This window comes from Rhinolophus sinicus, chromosome 10 (assembly GCF_057876585.1).
Source record: "Rhinolophus sinicus isolate RSI-liver-muscle chromosome 10, RSI-T2T, whole genome shotgun sequence".
Taxonomy (NCBI): Eukaryota; Metazoa; Chordata; class Mammalia; order Chiroptera; family Rhinolophidae; genus Rhinolophus; species Rhinolophus sinicus.
In genome coordinates this window covers 2630417-2648996 of record NC_142510.1, presented here as the reverse complement: position 1 = coordinate 2648996, position 18580 = coordinate 2630417, and the positions used below count along the sequence as shown (strand labels likewise).

At 48.5% G+C, this 18580-nt stretch overlaps 2 protein-coding genes across 2 annotated transcripts in view; one reads left to right on the top strand and one right to left on the bottom strand.

Annotated features, from left to right (window-relative positions):
- Positions 1–4: 4 nt before the first annotated feature.
- Positions 5–18580, top strand: part of ANKS4B (ankyrin repeat and sterile alpha motif domain containing 4B) — a 41984-nt gene continuing 23408 nt past the window's right edge. Inside the window, exons 1-2 of the mRNA XM_088801192.1 lie at positions 5–144; positions 459–580. The gene's annotated coding sequence lies outside the window, so the exon portion shown is untranslated. The remainder of the gene's footprint in view (positions 145–458; positions 581–18580) is intronic.
- Positions 5603–17881, bottom strand: ZP2 (zona pellucida glycoprotein 2). Its single transcript, XM_088801502.1, has 18 exons — positions 17350–17881; positions 17170–17258; positions 16228–16311; positions 15741–15835; positions 13851–14003; positions 12998–13039; positions 12677–12841; positions 11798–11894; positions 11520–11701; positions 10691–10817; positions 9570–9757; positions 9391–9482; positions 9172–9296; positions 8814–9003; positions 7553–7688; positions 7379–7475; positions 6771–6926; positions 5603–6000 (listed from the first exon to the last, which is right to left on the bottom strand). Exons 1-18 carry the CDS (start codon positions 17517–17519, stop codon positions 5855–5857), a joined length of 2334 nt encoding a protein of 777 aa, XP_088657628.1. The 5' UTR covers positions 17520–17881; the 3' UTR covers positions 5603–5854.

The following is an 18580-nucleotide window of genomic DNA, read 5'->3' as shown; positions in this document are numbered from 1 at the left end:
GGTAGCTCAGAACTATACGTAGAAGCCCCTGAGCAATATTAACCATTGACTAGAAAGACCGAGAAGACTGAATCTACAGCAGTTCTCAACAGGGAGAGATTTTGCACCCACCCCGCACCAGGGGACATTTGGCAGTATTCGCAGGTATTTCTCTGTCATGACTGTATGTTTGGGTGGGGGGTGCTGCTGGTATCTAATGGGTCCCAGGCCAGGGATGCTGCTAAACATTCTGTAATGCACAGGACAGTCCCAGTGACAGAATTATCCCGGTCCAAATGTCAGTAGTTCCAAGACTGAGAAACCCTGATCGAGGCAAATCACCAGAATTAGAGAGTTAGGCCAGGCAGCAGCAGAGGCGGTCTGGGGTGGGGCTGGGATTGGCCAGGTCTGCACCAGAGCAGCCAGTTCCACTAGTGGCAGCAGAAAACACGAACCTTCACGTTTGTGAACTATTTCAGGCTTTCAAAGAGCTTTCACATCCGTTTCCACCTTTGACCTTGCGTAACAGTCCTGAGAGTTCCCACGGTTCTCACCTCCATGCTCTGCTTTCAACTGGCAGAAGAGGAAACTGGACTAACAGGTAAGTCATTCGCTGAAGGTCTCAGAGCTGGCTAGTGCGTAAGCCGCGAGCGCTTCGCCAATGGCCTATTCCTCTACTCGGCTGCCTTTTTCTGTGAAAGCAGAAGTGACAAGGATGAGACATCAGGAAAGTGCACTGGTGGGCAACTGGGAGTCAGAGATCCTTCCAGGCTGGAGACCTAGTTTGGCTTCCAAAGCTCAAGGCCCCACGCGCATTTCCTGCATTTCCTGCCGTCCCTGTGCCCCTGTGTAGTAGGTGCTGAAGCTTCAAGCTTCTTTTGAAACCCTTAACCCAGCAGAAAGGACGAAGTGTTTCCTAAAGAAAGCGCTTCGTTTCGGAGCCAGCAGAGGGCGCTCACATCCAGGCGATGTGAAGCTGGCTCAGCTGCCACTACAACATTGAGCTGGAAAAAAGGTTAGCCTTGAGCCTCCGGAACTAAAGTGCATCCAGAGTCTGAGCCCGTAGGTCTGGAGCAGGACCTGAGTTTCTGCACTGCTTACCAGCTCCCAGGTTCCACCTCCACACTTTGAGTGGCACAGTAATAGATGCCCTCACCAATCCTCTCCTGTAGATGGCACACCTGAGGCCCAGCAGGAACATGCTTCCTGCAGTAAGTCTGCGGTGCCAGGGCTGGACCCCGTGCCTCATGCCCCAGGCATCCGGTGCTCGCTTTGTGACATCTTCCCTGCCCCTCTGACATTGAACCGATCTAAGGAGGCAGATCCCTCAGTGTGGTGAGAAGTAAGAGACTGCCATCTCCTTGGAGTCAAGCTTTGAGCTCCTTTTGTGGTCAGGTCACTTCCCTTGCAGAAGGACCAATGGAAATTCAAAGATGAACAGAATGAGAATCTGGCCGTCTTGGGCCTGGAGGGAGCCAAAGCGAAATAAATTTAACAAAAGCTATTCTTATTTTTGGTTCAGACAAACTTGGCTATTCATCCAAAGAAAAGCTTACATATAACTTTGTGTGTTCTCATAGATGCAAATTATAGTCATCGACTTTTCTAAAAATGCAGGTTCTTTAAGCCTAAATCAGTTTGGATGCTTTTACCTTCACCAAACATCTCACTGAACATGAAATCCAGAGGCAAGCGGTTCCAGGTTTGATTCAGGAAACGTCATCAAGGTCCTAGGTTTTATGTGGTTTTGCTCCACCATTTTCGGTGTCCTTAGGTTAGTTGCCTCGTGGTAACAAGACGGCTGCCACAGCTCAGGGAATCACAATGTCACACAACCACATCTGTGCCACTCTCCCCACATCTCCACATGTTCACCTACCCAGAAGCTCTCTGAACCCCCTCCTTTTGAGTTTTTATGGCGGCTTCATTACTCAGGTGTGATTGATTAAATCACTGGCCAATGGTGATTGAGTCCACCTCCAGCACCTCCTCTCATGGGGGTGGGACCGAAAGTCCCAATCCTCTATTGATGGTTGGTTGCCCTGGCAACCAGCCCTCATCCTTTCTTCACCTAGGGGGCTTTCCAAAAAATGCCTCATGGCCACAACAGAAGACCTTGCTATCTCTCCACACTTAGGAAAGTCCAACGGTTTTAGGAGCTGTGTTCCAGAAACCAGGACTAAGACCAAACATCTCTTGTTATAAATCACAGTATCACAGGAAAAGAAGGCGATGGGGACCCTTCCTCCATCGCCCCCTTCTAAGGATACTTGTGATTACATTTAGGGCCCACCGAGATAACCCATCCGGATAATTTCCCCAGCTACGATTCTTAGTCATGTCTGCAAAGTCCCTTTGCCACAGAAGGTAACCTCACAAGGCCATGGACATCTTTGGGGCCATGAGCCAGCCTCCTACGGAGTCTAGACAGGCTCAGACCCCACTCCTTACAGGTTCTAGTTCAGGACGTGGGATCCAGACACGTAACAAAGCAAGCATCTGATTAAGAGCCTCTCACCTAGCACATAGCTGTATCCACCTACAATGACCGTTTATAACACTGTCTCACAGGTCTTCTCACGTGCCCTATTGCAGTCTTGGTATTTAAATGCCTCCAGCACTGACTGGGCAGGCCGTTCACCTGTCCACGTAAGAGACATCCAAACCTGTAGAGAATTTTTATGAGTTTATTTGAACCAAACTGACGACAGTTGCCAGGAAGCAAAATCCCAATGGGTTGAGGAAATGCTCCAGAGAACGGCAGTTTTGCAGCTTATTTTATATATTGGAATCAAAGAAGGAGACACAAGGAGGCTTACATGAAATCCATGAGTGGTAGACGAAGGCGGCGGCAGAAAGCAAAGTGGGGAAATCTCTGGGATTGGATAGAAAGTAAACCGAGAGACACATACCTCTAACATTCATGGGTACAGGATAGTTAATAATTAATATTTTATAGCACATAGAGGTGGTATTAGGGGAACAAGATAGCAATGAGGGGTTCTGTGGTCCCCTGTTCTGGTGCAGTGGGTTGTGCCCAGAGAAGTTTGGAAAAGAAGATTATTCAGACATTGCCACGATAGGTTATCTCGGATGCAAAAAGATAACAGGCTCACTGAAGGGAGAGATTGCCCTTTGTCAAGGAAGCTGCAGGCTCCCGATGTGACTACTTGCCGTGACTCACTTAGTTAGGAATTTTTATGTTCAGGCCATCGTATGTGGTTACCTTCGGTCTCTGAGTTTGTTTGTGGGACCTGTCATGCTGGCTTCCCCTGATCTTGTCAGGTTTAGCACGTGGCCCCTTTTTCCTCCACACACCAACCAACACACGGATTATCTCACTGAACACCCACCTGCTTCCAAAGTAGGTTTTATGCTTTTATGCAGATGTGGAAATAGGCCCAGAGGATGTTCCGTCTGCCCAAGGTCACACAGGGAGGAAGACAGAGTCTCTGCACATGCTCCATAAAACTGTGCAGCAGCAGAATGAGGCAGGGAAGCAAAGTGGGACGTCGGAGGGGGCTGCCCAAGGCGCACAGTCCCTTCCCAGCCCCGGCACCCCACCCCCACCCCAGGGAACTGCCCGATAGAGTATTAGACTCCCAAAGGCCCTTCGTGTACCTCCTGGCACCTGGGTTACAATCACAGCCTATCGCTACTGATAAGCGAGATGGCACACTCTAGTATGCACGAGGGAGCAGCTGCCCCTTAGGGTCTGAGGTCACCCTCTTCCCACACAGTTACTCTCTGCTGGTGAGGCTGCCTCCCCCGTATACCTGCGGAAGTTGAGGACACGTCTTGAATCAGCGGCTCCTTATAATTGTTCCAGGCGGCCATAGCCACTAGTGCCTGTCCCAGCAGCTGCTCACAGCCACTTTGCCTTTCCTCTCTCAGCTCTGCCTCAGCCTTTGTGACAAACATCAGAACCGAGTCCTGCCGTGGGGCAGCCTTGAGGTCTGGCTCACCTTGATCTTGACCGGTGACTCTACACAAACAGACCAACTTGTGGATGAGACGTAGGGCTCAAGATTCTAGCAAGAGTCTTTCCAGTGGTGGGTAGTGACCCATGAAGGGTGTATCGCTTTCTATTGCTACTATCACAACACATGTAGAGGTTTACAACAGATTAGTTCCCAATTCTGGAAGTCAGAAGTCCAAAATGGGCCCGCAGCGCTGGGTTCCTTCTGGAGGCTCTAGGGGAGAAGCCACGGCCTTGCTTTTCCAGCTGTTAGAAGCTATCTGCACGCCTTGGCCCATGGACCATGTCACTGTGACTTCTGCTTCCACTGGGACAGCTGACTCTGACCCTCCTGCCTGTTTCAGAGGTGCAAAGTCCCTTTGGGCCCGTTCAAAGGTAATGATATTCAGTCTATGGGGATTAGGATGTGGACATGGTGGGGATGGTCGTTACTCAGCCTAACACACCGGGTCAGAAAGCCATTTAAGGGCCAAGTGTGGTTGTGGTTTTTTAATCCCCCTTTAAAAGTACAACACAGGCAGTGTTTCTGGTTCCAGTGTGTAACTAACATGGTGTAGTCACATAGACAAGTTTGAATCCAAAGCCATTTCTGTACCCTTAGCAGAATACTTATTCCCTCACAAAGCTTTGCCCAAATAATGGCCTTGAGATGACTTGAACTTTTGACCCTTACTCTGGGGAGACCAGAGCTTTCACTCAGTACTAAGTACAGTTGTTTCCTCCCCTCCAGCCTCCCTTCCAACCAAAGGGTTGGCTTTTACCACATAAACCCAACAAAAGGATTTAGAATGAAAGGGCGTATTGGAAGATGAGGCTAAGAATTCAATATTAAAGACCCACAGTGTCACACAAGGACCAAGTATATGTAATATTCTTCCCTCACAAAGGTTCCTTAAAACCCAAGAGTATGACCACACACAGTTGAGCATTGAAGAGAGTCCAAAAACACTAAAGACTTCCATATTTCTATCTTCACCTCCCCGCCGTGCACAGAGAGTTAAAAACATTTCTCCTAGCAAAAGTGTTGGTTTACATCCAGCGCTTTTCTAGTAGAAGGCTACACATTAGTTTATTTCTGTATGAGATATCTCGAATGTGGGCTGTCAGAGCTAATGTGTGAAGCAGACACTGGTCATATAGATGGTATATAGTTGCAGCCCAACATAAGATGGGGCACCCTCAGGAAAAAGTCTTAGGAGGAGGTAAGGACCAAGTATAGGTCGTGGGAAAGCTCTCCAGGCTCAGTGAGGGGACTGGTGTTCAGCTAGAGTCTTAATGAGACTCAGGATGGTGTCATTGTACCTGAGGCAGCTAGAACCTTGTAGTATCCTCCCCTCCTCCATAGGGGATTGCTGCTCTTTCATTGTATTGGGAGAACCGGGGAGAATCTGACTAAGTCCCTTCATGTTCTCAGGAAAAGTTGTCTCCTTACTTGAAAGTAATCTGAGTTAGGGAGTATTTCCTAAGGAGGATACTAGATTACTGCCTTGGGAACACCTGGTGTCCCTTCCTTACAGAGAAGGGGACTTATGCCAACAATTAGGGGCGGCTTTCTGCCCACCATCCCCATCTTGTATATACGAATGGAGGGGTAAAAGGCAGTCACCTCCATGCACCTCCAGGTGTGGGCTATAGCGAAGCCCCACTGTTGACTGAATCCCATGCTGCTGCCAGTGTAGGGGGGAGGTCAGAAAAAACGAAGTGACAGGAAACAATAGTCATCCATTTCCTTATTCACATCCACACACACCAAAGCCTGCGCCGAGGATTTTGGAAAGGTACTGAGCTCACTCTCCAGGAGAACGACCGCCAAGAAACACTCCGCGAACTCCATCTATTCTTAATGAGAAGCTAGAAGCAAGAGGCTGACGTCAACCACTTTATTTGAAAATCCAGTCAGTGGTTTAACATCATGTTTCTCCTCTTGCTCAGGTAAAGGGCGAGGCCTAGAGTTGCCATGACACCTGCTGAGGCAACCACAGCCGCCGTGGTTTTAAAAGCCACATATCCAGCAGTCCCATGCCCTGTAGAATCTACAACATCTGGAAAGGAAGCAGATACTCAGGTCTTCAGATCATATTTAAATCATAAGCCTAAGTTAAAGCTGAAGATTTACATGTGAAGGCTCCCCGTATGTAAGCAAAATGAAACCTCACAGGCCTTATTTGGGAAGGAGCGAGAGTCAGCCTCAGAGGACTCACTTGGGAAGCTTGCACGCGGGTATCATCTTACCACTTGAGCCAACCTCCTCCTCTCTCAGCTCCACTCCCACTGCCATCCCACTGGCTTTTGCTGACCTCAGATCCACTGGCTGACACCTGGAAAGGCCCTTGCTGTCCCAGCCTGCTGTTTATCACAACATCCTGCCACCAGGAGATATGGTGAGCTGCCCCGAGTGTGTGGTCTCTTGCAGATTAGTAGTTAGGGATTTAAGGCAGCTTAATTTCAAGTTCTAGGCCTCAAATTAAGACCACCTGGGGTGAGGAGATGGCATATTAACAGAAACAAGTTTGGCAGTAGCAAGGCACTTGCTTTCTATCAGTCCTACTTCTAGAAACTTCCTGAAGTGCTTGTATAGCCAAGATTTAAGGGGATCCCAACGTGGCATTAGTGACCAAACTAGAAGTAACCTAGATGGACTCCTATTTAGCTATGAACAGTGGGGGTAGGTCTCTGCACAGCTATTGGATGGCTAACCCGACTTGTAAAGAAAGCCAGTGATGGAACATATGGTCCCACATGTGTTAAAAGGGAACCACAGCAGAAGTTACCCCCGGGGGAGAGAGACTCTTCTCTCAAGTTTACAATGAACATGTGTTATTTATACATAATTCAATTGGACGTGAAGCCACGAACTTGAGTCCCCGAAGAACTAAATCCGTACCTCTGACTGAAGAGCCATCTGACAACAGGAGGATGGGTCCCGGGAGACTTCCTGTGGTTTTCTCTTCCTCGGTGGCCCCTGTGGCTGGACACAGATACTAGAGTTTGACCTTGGGAAGTCTGAGGAGTGGTAAGACCATGGGCTTCCTCGAGCAGCTCTGCATGGCCCCCAGCTCCTTTGCAGCTGTGCCTGCTTTTGCAGGATGGGTCGTATACCCTACTGTGAAGCCAGCATGCATTCTCAAAGAGCCTTCCAAGAATGTGAAGTTCTGAGTCAATGTAGACTCAGGCAGAGGAACTTTTCAGAGTCAGGTCTGCCAAAGACCAGGCGGCAGCCCACGTGCGGAAACAGACTCGTCGGTAGGACTGCCCGAGAGCCCGCCCAGGGCAGACTCATCCTGGTAGGGCGGGCTGCTCCAAGGGCTCATGGGCTCTTGGCACGAGGGGAAGCACGCAGCTCTCACCCTAATTTAAGTTCCGAAAGGATGAGGCTTGTTTCTGAGTAGCCTCACAGGGATGAGGACTTGACATGTTTACCTCGCCTGCTTCTGGATGACACAGGGCAAGTCACAGAACACAGAGGGGCGTCAGGGGCTCGTTCGGTGCAGATGGAGGCGCTGCAGTGGAAGTGGAGCTGGAGGTGGAAAGGAGAGGTGGGTGGAATCTATGCCCTCACATGCAGCCCATCCCGGGACCTCGCCAATCACTTACCAGGCTGAAGAGCACTTGGCCCTCCGGCATGAAGGCAAAAGTCTTCACATCAAACCTCTGGAAGTGATTAGGGTGGGTCACGGAGGGGCCGACGGCATGGAAAGTGGTCCTGTGGTTGTCCAGGTTGGACGCACAGCTGGGAGGCAGGGACCAGGGAGGACGTCAGCCACGCTCGCCCCAGACACTGACCCAGTGTCTGCCCAAATGCAGTCACCTGTGACCCCTTCAGGACTATCGCTGTACCTCCCACCTGTACATTTTACCTAGCATATTTCCGACTTGGCCTATCCAGCAGTATTCACGAAATTGTAAGTTGTACATGCTAGGTTTTTTTTCTACTATTACAATTGTAGTCATACAATTTAAGTGCCTATTTGTTTGCCAGCTAAACTCGTCAAGAGCTATACGTTTTGTATATGTGTTTTCAGATAACACTAGCTTAATTCTTCTTAGGATTCTGAGTACCTCTTATGTCCCAGGCAGTTAGTATATGTCAGTGACCAAAAAAAAAAAGGAGGTAACGCCTGTCATTGTGTGTCTCAGATGCTAGCAGGGGGTGATAGCTACAAAGAAAGGAGTATGAGACGTAAGAAGGAAAGAAGAGTCAGAACAGGCAAGGAGACAAGAGAGTCAGAGAAGGGGACGCTTGCCAAGTCTTCAGTGGAGCAAAGGAATGAGCTGCATGAGAACACTGGCTGTGTGGTCCTGGGGCAGGCGTGTACCTGGAGGGTAAGAGCTTAGCAACAGATGACAGCAGCTTCGAGAAAGATGAGGTGTGGTCCTGTGTAGGTGCAGACCCCACAGGCAGAGCTGAGAGGACCAACTGCACGAGTATGTGGGTCACACCTGGGAGCACCCTTTGCCTAGTATTACTTTGGGCCACTTGTTTAAGAAGCAAGCCTGGGTTTCTTCCTCATGAAGTGAGGTCCTTGTGTCTCCTGCGGTGATGAGGTTCAAACATTCATGTGGACTCGTGGCACCTGGTACGCAGTGGGTGTTTGGAGAATGGATAGGACCCTGAGCTCTGTTTTCTCTCCAGATAAAGAGTCTTGGAGCTTGACTTCCTGGGGAATAATCTCATTCTTTTAGACTCAAGGGTAATAGGAAACCATGAGTCACGTTACTAGTTTCCTGCTTCCTAAGAAACCAGAACAAAAACCAGGGCCTTTGTGACGTTGTGTTTCTCTGAAGCCCAAGAGGGTTTTATTCTCTCTTCCCCGGCAATTTTATGGATTTTCTAGGCTGCCTTAGCAGCACTTACCCATCCACGATAATATTCCACTGGGGGCGAGAGGCGGGGTCCATGGTGGGCGTGGCCCAGCAGTCATCCAACACCAGCTGGATGTCGGGGTCAGTCCTGTTCACGACCCTCGCCTCCAGGTAGATGGGTTGGCGGAGGTATCTTACCACAGGGTACTCCTTGTGCTCATAAGGTTGTAGGTAGGACTTATCTGAAATGGAATAGAAAGGAATGGAAACCTCCTCAGGCCTCTAGGTGATGGTGGCAGCGGGAGTGGAAGCACCACTGCTACTGCCTAGCCTGGGGGCACCAGAGCGTTCATTTCAGGGAAGACTTCCCGGAAGCACTTAAGCAGATTGCTCAGATTGTCATGTCTCACCAGGGTAGGCTTGCAGGATGAAGGCGAGTGGGCCCTGCTCCGCTAAGGCCACTGGAGGGGGAACACTTCCAACACTGGAGTTTGTGAGCGTGTCATCCCTGCTGTAATAGCACCTCACTGTCATTCTGGAAGAGTTGTTGGGGTACGAAGAACTTGAGGTTAAACGACGGCTTGCATTTAACCTGGAGCTTAAAAAGTCAAGTCGCAATTGTATCACACCTGAATTCACTATCTCTGGAAATTGTGCTTGGAGGAAGATCTGCCCAGAGAGCGTGTATTTCATTTTCGTAGATGACCTTGTCATCCTTGAACTTAAAGTTAGAGAAAAGTTAGAGAGAGTGGTTTACCAGTTATCCCAAAGATAAGTCTTACCCGCTTTGCTGTCTGTCAGTACTGACCTTATGTCTGGTTCCACATCCATTCAGGGGCACGCGAAAGCGTACCAGCCCCTGAGATGGAGTTTTCAAGGTAGGCTGGCAGGAGGAGGCCCCCACCCTGAGGGTATCCAGGTTGAGAGCTGGTCTGGTTTGGTGGCTGTAGACTTTGATGTCCATAAACCCATCCTGAGTACACAGCTCACCTGTGATTAGATAGTGGTGACAGTGGAATGACATTTGTCTGCCACATGAATATTGTCACCTGCCAACCTTGAAGTGTGCTGAGGAACACGTTTGGGTTTTCACAGGAGGCACCAGAACGCATCTTAAGTCTTTGGGGGAAATGCCTGGAGAAGTAGCTTGAGTTACAAGGGGAGATAACAGGTGTCTGGACGACAGTGACGCTGCTGTGTATGAAAAGTAGGGTTTTTCCATCAGAAAGAAGAGGGAGCAGAGACATGCAAAGAAGCACCATGTGGGTAAGAACCCCGTGACCAAACCTGCTGAGGGGCTGACGTGACTTCAAGAGTCAGATGACTCCTGGCTTAAAGTGGAGCGCCTTGGGTCACTATGTCGCCTCTTTCAAGACTCGCAAATCCTGGGTGGTGTGGGGAGAAACTGAGGCAGGAACTAAGTTTTCCTATTTGGCTTGACCTGATACAGATCAGCGAAAAACAGATGCACAGGGGCTGAGGCAACACTGTACAAGAGGAAATACCCGCTCCATATTCTTTCTGAGGAATTTGCAGGAGTTTGGGGGGAAATCTGAAACTCTTGTAGTCCCTCTCGTTGGAGGTTTGAAGCAGTTTTATTTAGATGGTGGGCTCAGGCGCCTATCATGAAATGCATCCAGGTTACTCAAACATGAAACAGTTACAGTGAGAGCTACCTGTATGTATATTTTGGAAGTGTTATCTTCCTTGGGGCCCTGTCATAGCAGCCAGACAGATACTTGTGATCTAACGAGTCTTTCGTTTCCTCCAAGTGTAAGCAATACAGAGTCTAGACTTCAATATACTTCCCCACACGCATAAGAAGGGCTCAGGGAGAAACAGAGAATGTAGAAACTATTAAAAAAAAACACGGGTTTTGTGCACCTGAAACTAATAAAAAAAATGTTTAAAAAAAGGGGGGGTCTTTACCTATAGAAACTGGTGACTCACAGAGACACTCAGGATGAATCACCATGGATACTATCTCCCCTCGGAAGTAGAAAGTCAGCTTGAGTGAAGATAAGTAGAACTGGTAAGGTAGGCATTTCTCTGAGAACTGCAATGAGAGGAGAATGCCCCTTAGCGGCACAGCCTGTGCGGCTGGAGGACGTGCGCGGGATGCCTGCAGGGCACTCCCAGGCTTCAAGAGAGACCCTATCCCTTCTGCACGTCAGGATGCTTCCCTAGGCAAGAAATTTATTGCTTTAAACTCATGCCCTCAACTACACTCATAGCAATGCTCTTTGTACTTGACACTAAAGCTTGAATTACCAGATCAAATTCCAAGGACAAGCAGTACCTGCCAAGCCAGGTCTGAGTAAAAAGGATTCTACAGATGCGACGTTATCGCAAAACACACCTACTGTGACCTAAGTTCGCTCTTTGGTATCCCTGGCAGTGGCATCTGTCAGTGAGAACAGTGTAGGACCCCTTTGTTTGGATTGAGCTGTTCTGTCTTTCATACGGGTGGAGGTTCATCATTAGAAACTTGGAAGCGGCTTATACTATTCAATGAGCTGAGAAACACTTGGGAAAGCTTCCATCACAGAGGTTCAAGAGGCTTGGTTGTTGGCAAGTGAATTTCAGTTACTGAAGAATTCACTTCCTCAAAGTGATCAGAGGAGACCTTCCAAAGTTTGAGTCTATTACACTGGCAATTAGGATTTACGGACAAGTCATCAGCTGTGTCAGGATTCCCTAAAAGACTGGGCTTCCACTCGGGCGTCCATAAAGCTCAGTGGCTGGGAATGGAACGTACTTTTGTTTTGAGAAGAGTTTTGCTGAAGTGTAGTCTCAAGCCATTTCTTGCTTCTACATCAATCCCGTTGTTGTGTAACTGGCTCGCGGCAATGTCTCTATTTTCAAAGCTCACGGATTTTAACTTCCCGGGAAACTCTGGTATGGTGAGAGTCATGTGTGTGGCATTGCAGGTCATGGGACCTAGAAGGAAAGACCGAGAAAATGCCTATGAGCAGCTTTTTATGCCCCAGAACGATGTCCCCCCACAACTGTAGTTGCCCCTTCCTGGGGCCTTACCTGTCACACAAGTCACTTGTGACGATAAGATGGTCTTTTGTCCAAGAATTACGTGGATAAGCTTCAGAGGCACCATGTAGAGATGGCTGTTACCTTGCTGGGGACGTTGGGGGAGGAGTATTTTCAAAGACATTGGTTTAATGGAATTTCTAAACAATGCTAGAAGAATAGCCGGGGCAAGCATATATTCAAGTATTGGGCACTGTTTAGCCCCAAGTAGAATTTAAGCATTTTTTTCCAGTGATTGTTCTGCCAGCTGTTCTAGTTTTAAAATCTTGTACTTCATAACATCTGGCAAGCTAGGGTTGTCTCCCGACATGACCTGTAGCGGATCATTTCTAGGCAGATATGAGAAAAGCTGTTCTTATGACTATTTTAGGGTATCACCCTTCAGAGAGAATGTTTACAAGACTCAGCAATCTGTTTATGCTCAATGTGTAACAGGATTGTTCTTGTGCAAATGATTGACATTGGCCCAATTAGGTGCCCAGACAGATTCTAAGGACTTTGGCACATTAAGTCATTGAACTAGTGTCTTGATTGGTGGCCCCCAAAGCACTAATACCTACTGTAAGACACAATTTCGGACAACGATAACACAAACAGAACCCCGTAGTTCAAAGACGACTTTGGTAGCACCCTGCTCTACACTAGTGTGCATAGAAGAGGGAGAACGGATTGGAAAGTAAGGACCATCTCGTTTTGTTCACCGTATCTTCAGTACTCAGTGCACGCTTGGCACATAGTAGGTATTAAGATACCTGTTGAATGACTTGTCTTCTCAATTGATTTGGTGAAGTGGTTGAGACCACGCTTGGATTTAAAAGCATTGGTCTGTGCCTGGGTGGTAGTAATAGTACAAAAAAGATTCACACCTACCGTGTAGTGAGTCACTCCAGTGGCATTGAATGACACCTGTATGGTCATCTTGTAGCTGTTAATCAGGAGATTATATCCTTGTGTCATGGCCTCCCCCAGGGTCAGTGTTTGGGCTCTTGCACCATCACCCACCTCGATGGCCCATCCCATCACATATTGGGCTGCCTAAAATCAAAGGTTTCATTTAGAGGGCTGGTACACCCCTTACCCTCAAGACTATTGTCATCTATTTAATATTTTAATCAGGATTGAAGTGATGTCACCTTTAACAAACAAAACAAGGTGACTTAGGTCTGTAATTTTAAAAAATTACTTTCGTACCGTGTTTTCGTCAGCCATGCCAGGAAAAGCCTGGAAGGTAAACTGGAAGCAGAAAAAAAAAAATCATGATGTGAGGCTTTGATTTGGGGGAGAGTTTGAGTCATGCTACCTGACAGCGTGTGGGAAACACCCAGAGCAACTGCCGTGTGGTTTGTAGTTCTTACACCAAGAGGCCTGGTTGTGTCACGTGGTAGGACAAGCACAGGGCCAGTCGTGAATCCTAGCTGTGTCCTCAGGCAACGGAAGGGCTAAGCTCCCTTCCAGTTGTGAGTTCAGACGCTAGGTTCTCAAACGCACAGCTTTTTACTGGGTCCGTAGGAATCAAGTATTATGTGCAGCCATGCAGCTCCATCATAGTTATAACCAGGCGTGAGCATTTCTTGTTTCTGTCCATTGTCAGTAGCAGCTGTGTTAGACTATCACGTCCACGTGTGTGGGGCTGGGCTGGTTTGCTCATGACTGTGGCCTCACTGTGTGCAGGCTAAGCTGTGTGCACAGGCACAGGGCCTGGGCCATGGCAGGGATTCAGTTGGTCAAGAGATTACTAATGTGATTGCAGCTACCAATGAAAGCCTTTCTATTGCCAGGTGTGATGTGCCGAGCACTGTACACACCCTCTCAGTCAATTCTTAGAGCCCCACCCCCTCCCCCGCATGAGGGGAGTGTTCTTTTCCCCACTTCAGACTGGGAGACAAAGGCTCTTAAGCAAAGGGTGCTTAAGAATCCATCCAAAGCCACACCACCAAGAAGCAGTGAATACAGGGTTCCGATCTTGACCCTAAGCCCGCTCTGTCTAGACCACTGCTTTCCCCCTGCAGTGGCCGTGGGTGAAGCAGGCAGCGGCTTCACTCACAGACATGAAATCCTTCAGGCAGACGGTGGATCCCGGGTGCTCGTTGGTTCCTCCTGCTTGCACAGCTGGACAGCTGATCTGATAGGTGAAAGCCTTCCTTCTCACAGCAGCACTGTGGTCCGAGAACCTGATGGTCAGCTGGTGCTGGCTAAGCTGTGTGCACATGGCATAGTCAGAGCAGGAAATGCTGGGCCCTCAGGGGCGGGGAAAGGCGATTCCAGAACACCATCTGATCCCTCTGAGTGGCAAAACCCTTACAGTGAGCAGCACTGCAGGTTCTGGAAGGTTCCGCATTCCTACACCAGGAGACTCTATAGCTAGCCCTCATAGATATCCCAGGAAGGACTCGTACACTGACAGAGAACAGTGCCCTGAGTTTCAGGAATTGGAGTTCAGTTTTCTCCTCTTATTTATCCTGGCTGGTTTAGGGCCTCTACCAAGTCATTCAAATACTCTTGGTGGGCACCTCCATAGCAGCCATGGTGCTGGGTGCTAGCCAGAGCCATCTTTGCTGTCTCCCCTGGTTTAGGGAACTAAGTCCAAAGCAGGGATCAGACAACCGTTTTCTCTTAAATGGTAGTAAATGTTTTCGACTTTGTAGGCCATGTATAATTTCTAAAATTATTTTTTAGAACTCTTTAAAAACATGAAAGCCACTCTTAGCTCAAGGACCCTCCACCCCCCTGACATACACACGCCAGGGGCTGGAAGTGGTATCCACAGGTTGGAGTTTGCAGACCCCTGCTCTAAAGGAATGCAGTTCTAAGCTCCCTGAAGTTAAGAAGGGCTGTTTCAGAAGGGAAAATTTGATGACGGAGGTCCTCACTGCAGTCAGATGAAGTGGCCTGGTAAAGCTGCAGATGTGTAGGATGTACCCCAGACCCACAGTCCTTGGCCAAGGGAACCAACTCTGTACTTTCCAGTTCCCCCATGATTCTTGGCACACTGAGGCCTGAGCACGTCTGCTCAGAGAGGTTGCTTCCCCTGCTCCTAATAACCTTGATTGGGCCGTGCTGTTGCTCGGCCCTAGAGAAGACCCTACCGCTTACCCCGCTTGCTTTCCCACACCTGTTTACACAGCATGCAGGTTCTCTGCCTGCACCAGCATAGCCACCCCATTCCCAGCAGGGTGACAGATCACAGTGGCTCCCGTCGGAGCGTGTGTCCAGGTGCTGTACCAAGTCTTTCATCTGCATTCTTATGTCATTAGTTTGTGGATACCATGTGCAGAGGGTACCGTGACCCCACTGTCCAATGGGCCAGCAGAGGCTGAGAAAGCTTAGCTCACTTTCCCAAGGTCACAACGAGATAGTGGCAGAGCCAGGACTCAAGCCCAAGGCTGTTACGGGCAGCAAAACTAACCTCTCTGAGCAGACGTGCTCCGGCCTCAGTGTGCCAGGAATCATTGGGGTACTGAGAAAGTACACAGCTAGTTCCCTTAGCCGAGGACTTAGTGGGTCTGGGGTACGTCCTAGACATCTGCAGCTTTACCAGGCCACTTCATCTGACTCTACAGTGAAGACTTCCTGTGATTAAAAATTTTCCCTTCTGAAGTAGCCCTTCTCAACTCCAAGGTTTCTCAACCAAGTATTATTGGCATTTCAGGCCCAATAATTCTGTATTATGGGGGGGCAGAGGGGGTCACCCTGTGCAAAGTAGGCTATTTAGTAGCATCCTTGGGTCGTACCCACTAAATACCAGTAGCAGCCTCTTCCCCCTCCAGTTGTGGTAACAAAGAATGTCTCCAAGAATGTCTCCAACATGGCCAAAAGGTCACCCCTGGGTGAGAACCACGGCTCTATTCCAAAGCCTATGCCCTTATTTCCTAGCTTATTATTAGTAACTTCTAGACCGCTCCTCCCCAAATCACCCCTAGAGGCAATCACTTACCACTCTCCTGGTGCAGGTCTCATAGGGGACCCTCAGGATGAGATTTTCTGGGTCCAGGTCATAAGTACAGTTCAGCATTTCAAGACCAAAGGGATCTACAGAAGCCAGAGCAGGTCAGACAGAGGATGACCAAGAAACACATTTCAGTTTCCCTGTCAACCAAAGCTACGTAGCCAGGACTGCCAGTCCATTTCTCAGGTACCTCAATTACTTCATTTTTTTATTGTCCCATTGGGTGACATGACCCAAACTTTGAGAGAGGCTGTGATTTGCAGCTAAAAATTTCACAGGGGATTCTGAGATAAGAGAAAGACAAGGTCTTCCACTCTTGGTAGCATCACGCAAATCAGGGACCCCTGTGGCATCAGGGGAAGTAGCTGTCCATTACTCCAGAGTTTGTATACTCTGCTCACCAGAAAAATGGGCTGGCCTTGAGCCAAGGGGTTCTGCTAAGTAAGACTGCGATGAGAATATACGCGTGACCTACCCATCACAGACGCGTGCCATTTCTTGATACCAAGATTTCTTGCAAACTCCACTATCATTCTGTCATCACGGCAAGTGACAGTACCTGAAAAGCAAAGGAAACACTGAAGACCTCTGAACTATAGGAAGCACGACTCCCACAGCGGTGTACAGAGGGACCTCTCTTCTCCAAGAGGCATCAGGGAAGGATGACAGTTGGAAGAAACAAGGCTTGTCCCCTCCCCTCAGGGAGCTCACAGCTTGGTGGGGAAGACGGAACTAGAATGTGAGATACCAAGAACCGGAAGGAAGGTATCAGTTAAGTGCCGGGGCTTTCCCACGCACTCCAGGGAAAAGCCAGGGTGAGGGTTAACAAACATCACTCAGGATCCAGGCGGGACCCTTGCAGTGAGTCTGATGGAGGTGAGGAGGGGAGGTCTGTGAAGAATTGGAGTACAAAAGTTTTACCGGAAGATTCTTCAATCTGAAGTTTTTGAAAAACACTGTGGGTAAGCCCAAAGACACTTTTTTTAAAGCTAAATTCTGCCTCTCATCTGTCACTGCATCCCTCTGACTCAGCGGAAAGTCTCAGAAAACTCCTCATTTCACATGGAATAGCTCTGATTTTGTCTCTTATGTTGATGTTTTCCTAAAGCATGAGTTTGTGTTTAAAGACTCCTGTGTCCCGGGAAGCGGGCTTCGTGCTATGGTTTGCTGTTCTCTGGATGCCATAAAGCTTGAGGCAGTGAGAAGTAGAAAGATGTGCAGGTGTTTCTGCAAGCTCTTTCATTTAGCTGGGCTAGCAAGCCATGGGGAAGCGATGGAGAAGTCTAGTGACTCGACCCAGGTAAGAAAGAGGGTGAGTGGAGATCGTCTGACCCATGTGTTTCCTGGCCATCTAAGCACCCCAGCTGCCCCCAGCTCAAGAAATGCTAAGGGCATTTCGCTCACCCAACAGGCATACCTGAGAAGGTAGAAATCCCCAGCTGAGTAACATCTATTGAGTTCACCGAAGTCACCAAGGTGAAGAATAGAGAAAATGACCTATAGGTGATGGAAGGGGATGAGGGAGAGAGTTACGAAGGACTGGACTTAAGCAGACAAGGCTATTATGTCCCCTCCCTCTGCCCCCAGAATTACTCACCTCCAGTCTGCCCTGAACCGGCTCGAGGGACTCCCACCACCTGCTTTCTGCCTGCCCGCCATGGCCAAGGGCACCACCAGCTCCACCGGGCAGAGGGGTGGGCTGCTCTGTGCTTTTAGAGCAGGAAGCGGGACAGGATCCCGCCCCCTCCCCATTGGAGGCACCTGCATTCTCCAGCCCTGTCAGCTGAGACAGGGGCTTGGGGAGAGAAAAGCTTTCTGGAAGGCTTGCGTTTGGGTGTTCCACCAGCTGCTCTGCGGGCCAGCCATGAAAGCGGTTCCCTGAAATTGGCTCCAGGTGAATGAATTGCTGTTTTTCTCCATGACACTGAGAAACATTAGGATCTTTGGGACAAAATATTTACGGCTCCAGTGTAGAGTGAAAGAGGGCAATGGGCTTTTCTGAGGGAAGAACATCTCATTTGCATATCATCTGTAAGTAGCAAACCTTTCCTGTAAGTAACCCCTAGCCTCCGGTCTATTGTGGACGTTACCCTGGCAATGTGCATGGAAAAGTATCTTTAGAAAATGGGTGAAGCATTATTTCCATCCAAGTATAAATTTTAAGCTTACTGAAAAAAAAAAAAATGCAGACAATTACAGAAGGATATAGAGAAAAGCAAAAGTCTCCTGTAATCGCACCACTGCTAATATTTGGTGTGTAACTTTATGGACTTTTTCTACCAACACCATCACACTCAAAACAACCACAACAACCTGGAGTTGAAGCTTAATCTATGTTTTATAACCTGCTTTTACTACTGTACATGTCACGGACATTTTCTATATCAAATGTACAATCTCCATTGCCATTTTAAGGTTGCATAGTATTCCATGTCTAGATAAATCAATCAGGGTTTAACTGTTCCGTAATGATGGATATTAAGGTGGTTTCCAGTTTTTCATCATTATAAATAATAACATGATGGATATTCTTGTACATTTCTCTGGTTCCTTGGAATAAATTCCTCGAAGAAGAAATTCTGCATCAATGGGAGTAGTGATCTAAAAAAGAATGTCATCGTGTGTAGCAAGTGGGAGATTACGGATGGGGACACTGAGGCAAGGCAACTTGCCCTAGCTTTGACTATGGAGTGTCAGGGCCGGATTGAGAACTCACATTTTCTGAAACCCAATCAATGTGTCTTTTCAGCATCTCTCATCGCTCTTTGAGACACCGAGATGTCTGTAGCCCACGTTCTGTAACAGGTGATATGATGCCCAAATTCTCT

Excerpts from the sequence above, each read along its gene's own strand:
- ZP2 (XM_088801502.1), bottom strand. The coding sequence starts at position 17,519 with ATGCAGGTGCCTCCAATGGGGAGGGGGCGGGATCCTGTCCCGCTTCCT. Across the intron at positions 15,836-16,227 it reads ATGGCACGCGTCTGTGATGG|ATCCCTTTGGTCTTGAAATG; the intron begins GTAGGTCACGCG and ends TGGCTTCTGTAG. Across the intron at positions 13,040-13,850 it reads GCCTGAAGGATTTCATGTCT|TTTACCTTCCAGGCTTTTCC; the intron begins GTGAGTGAAGCC and ends TTCTGCTTCCAG.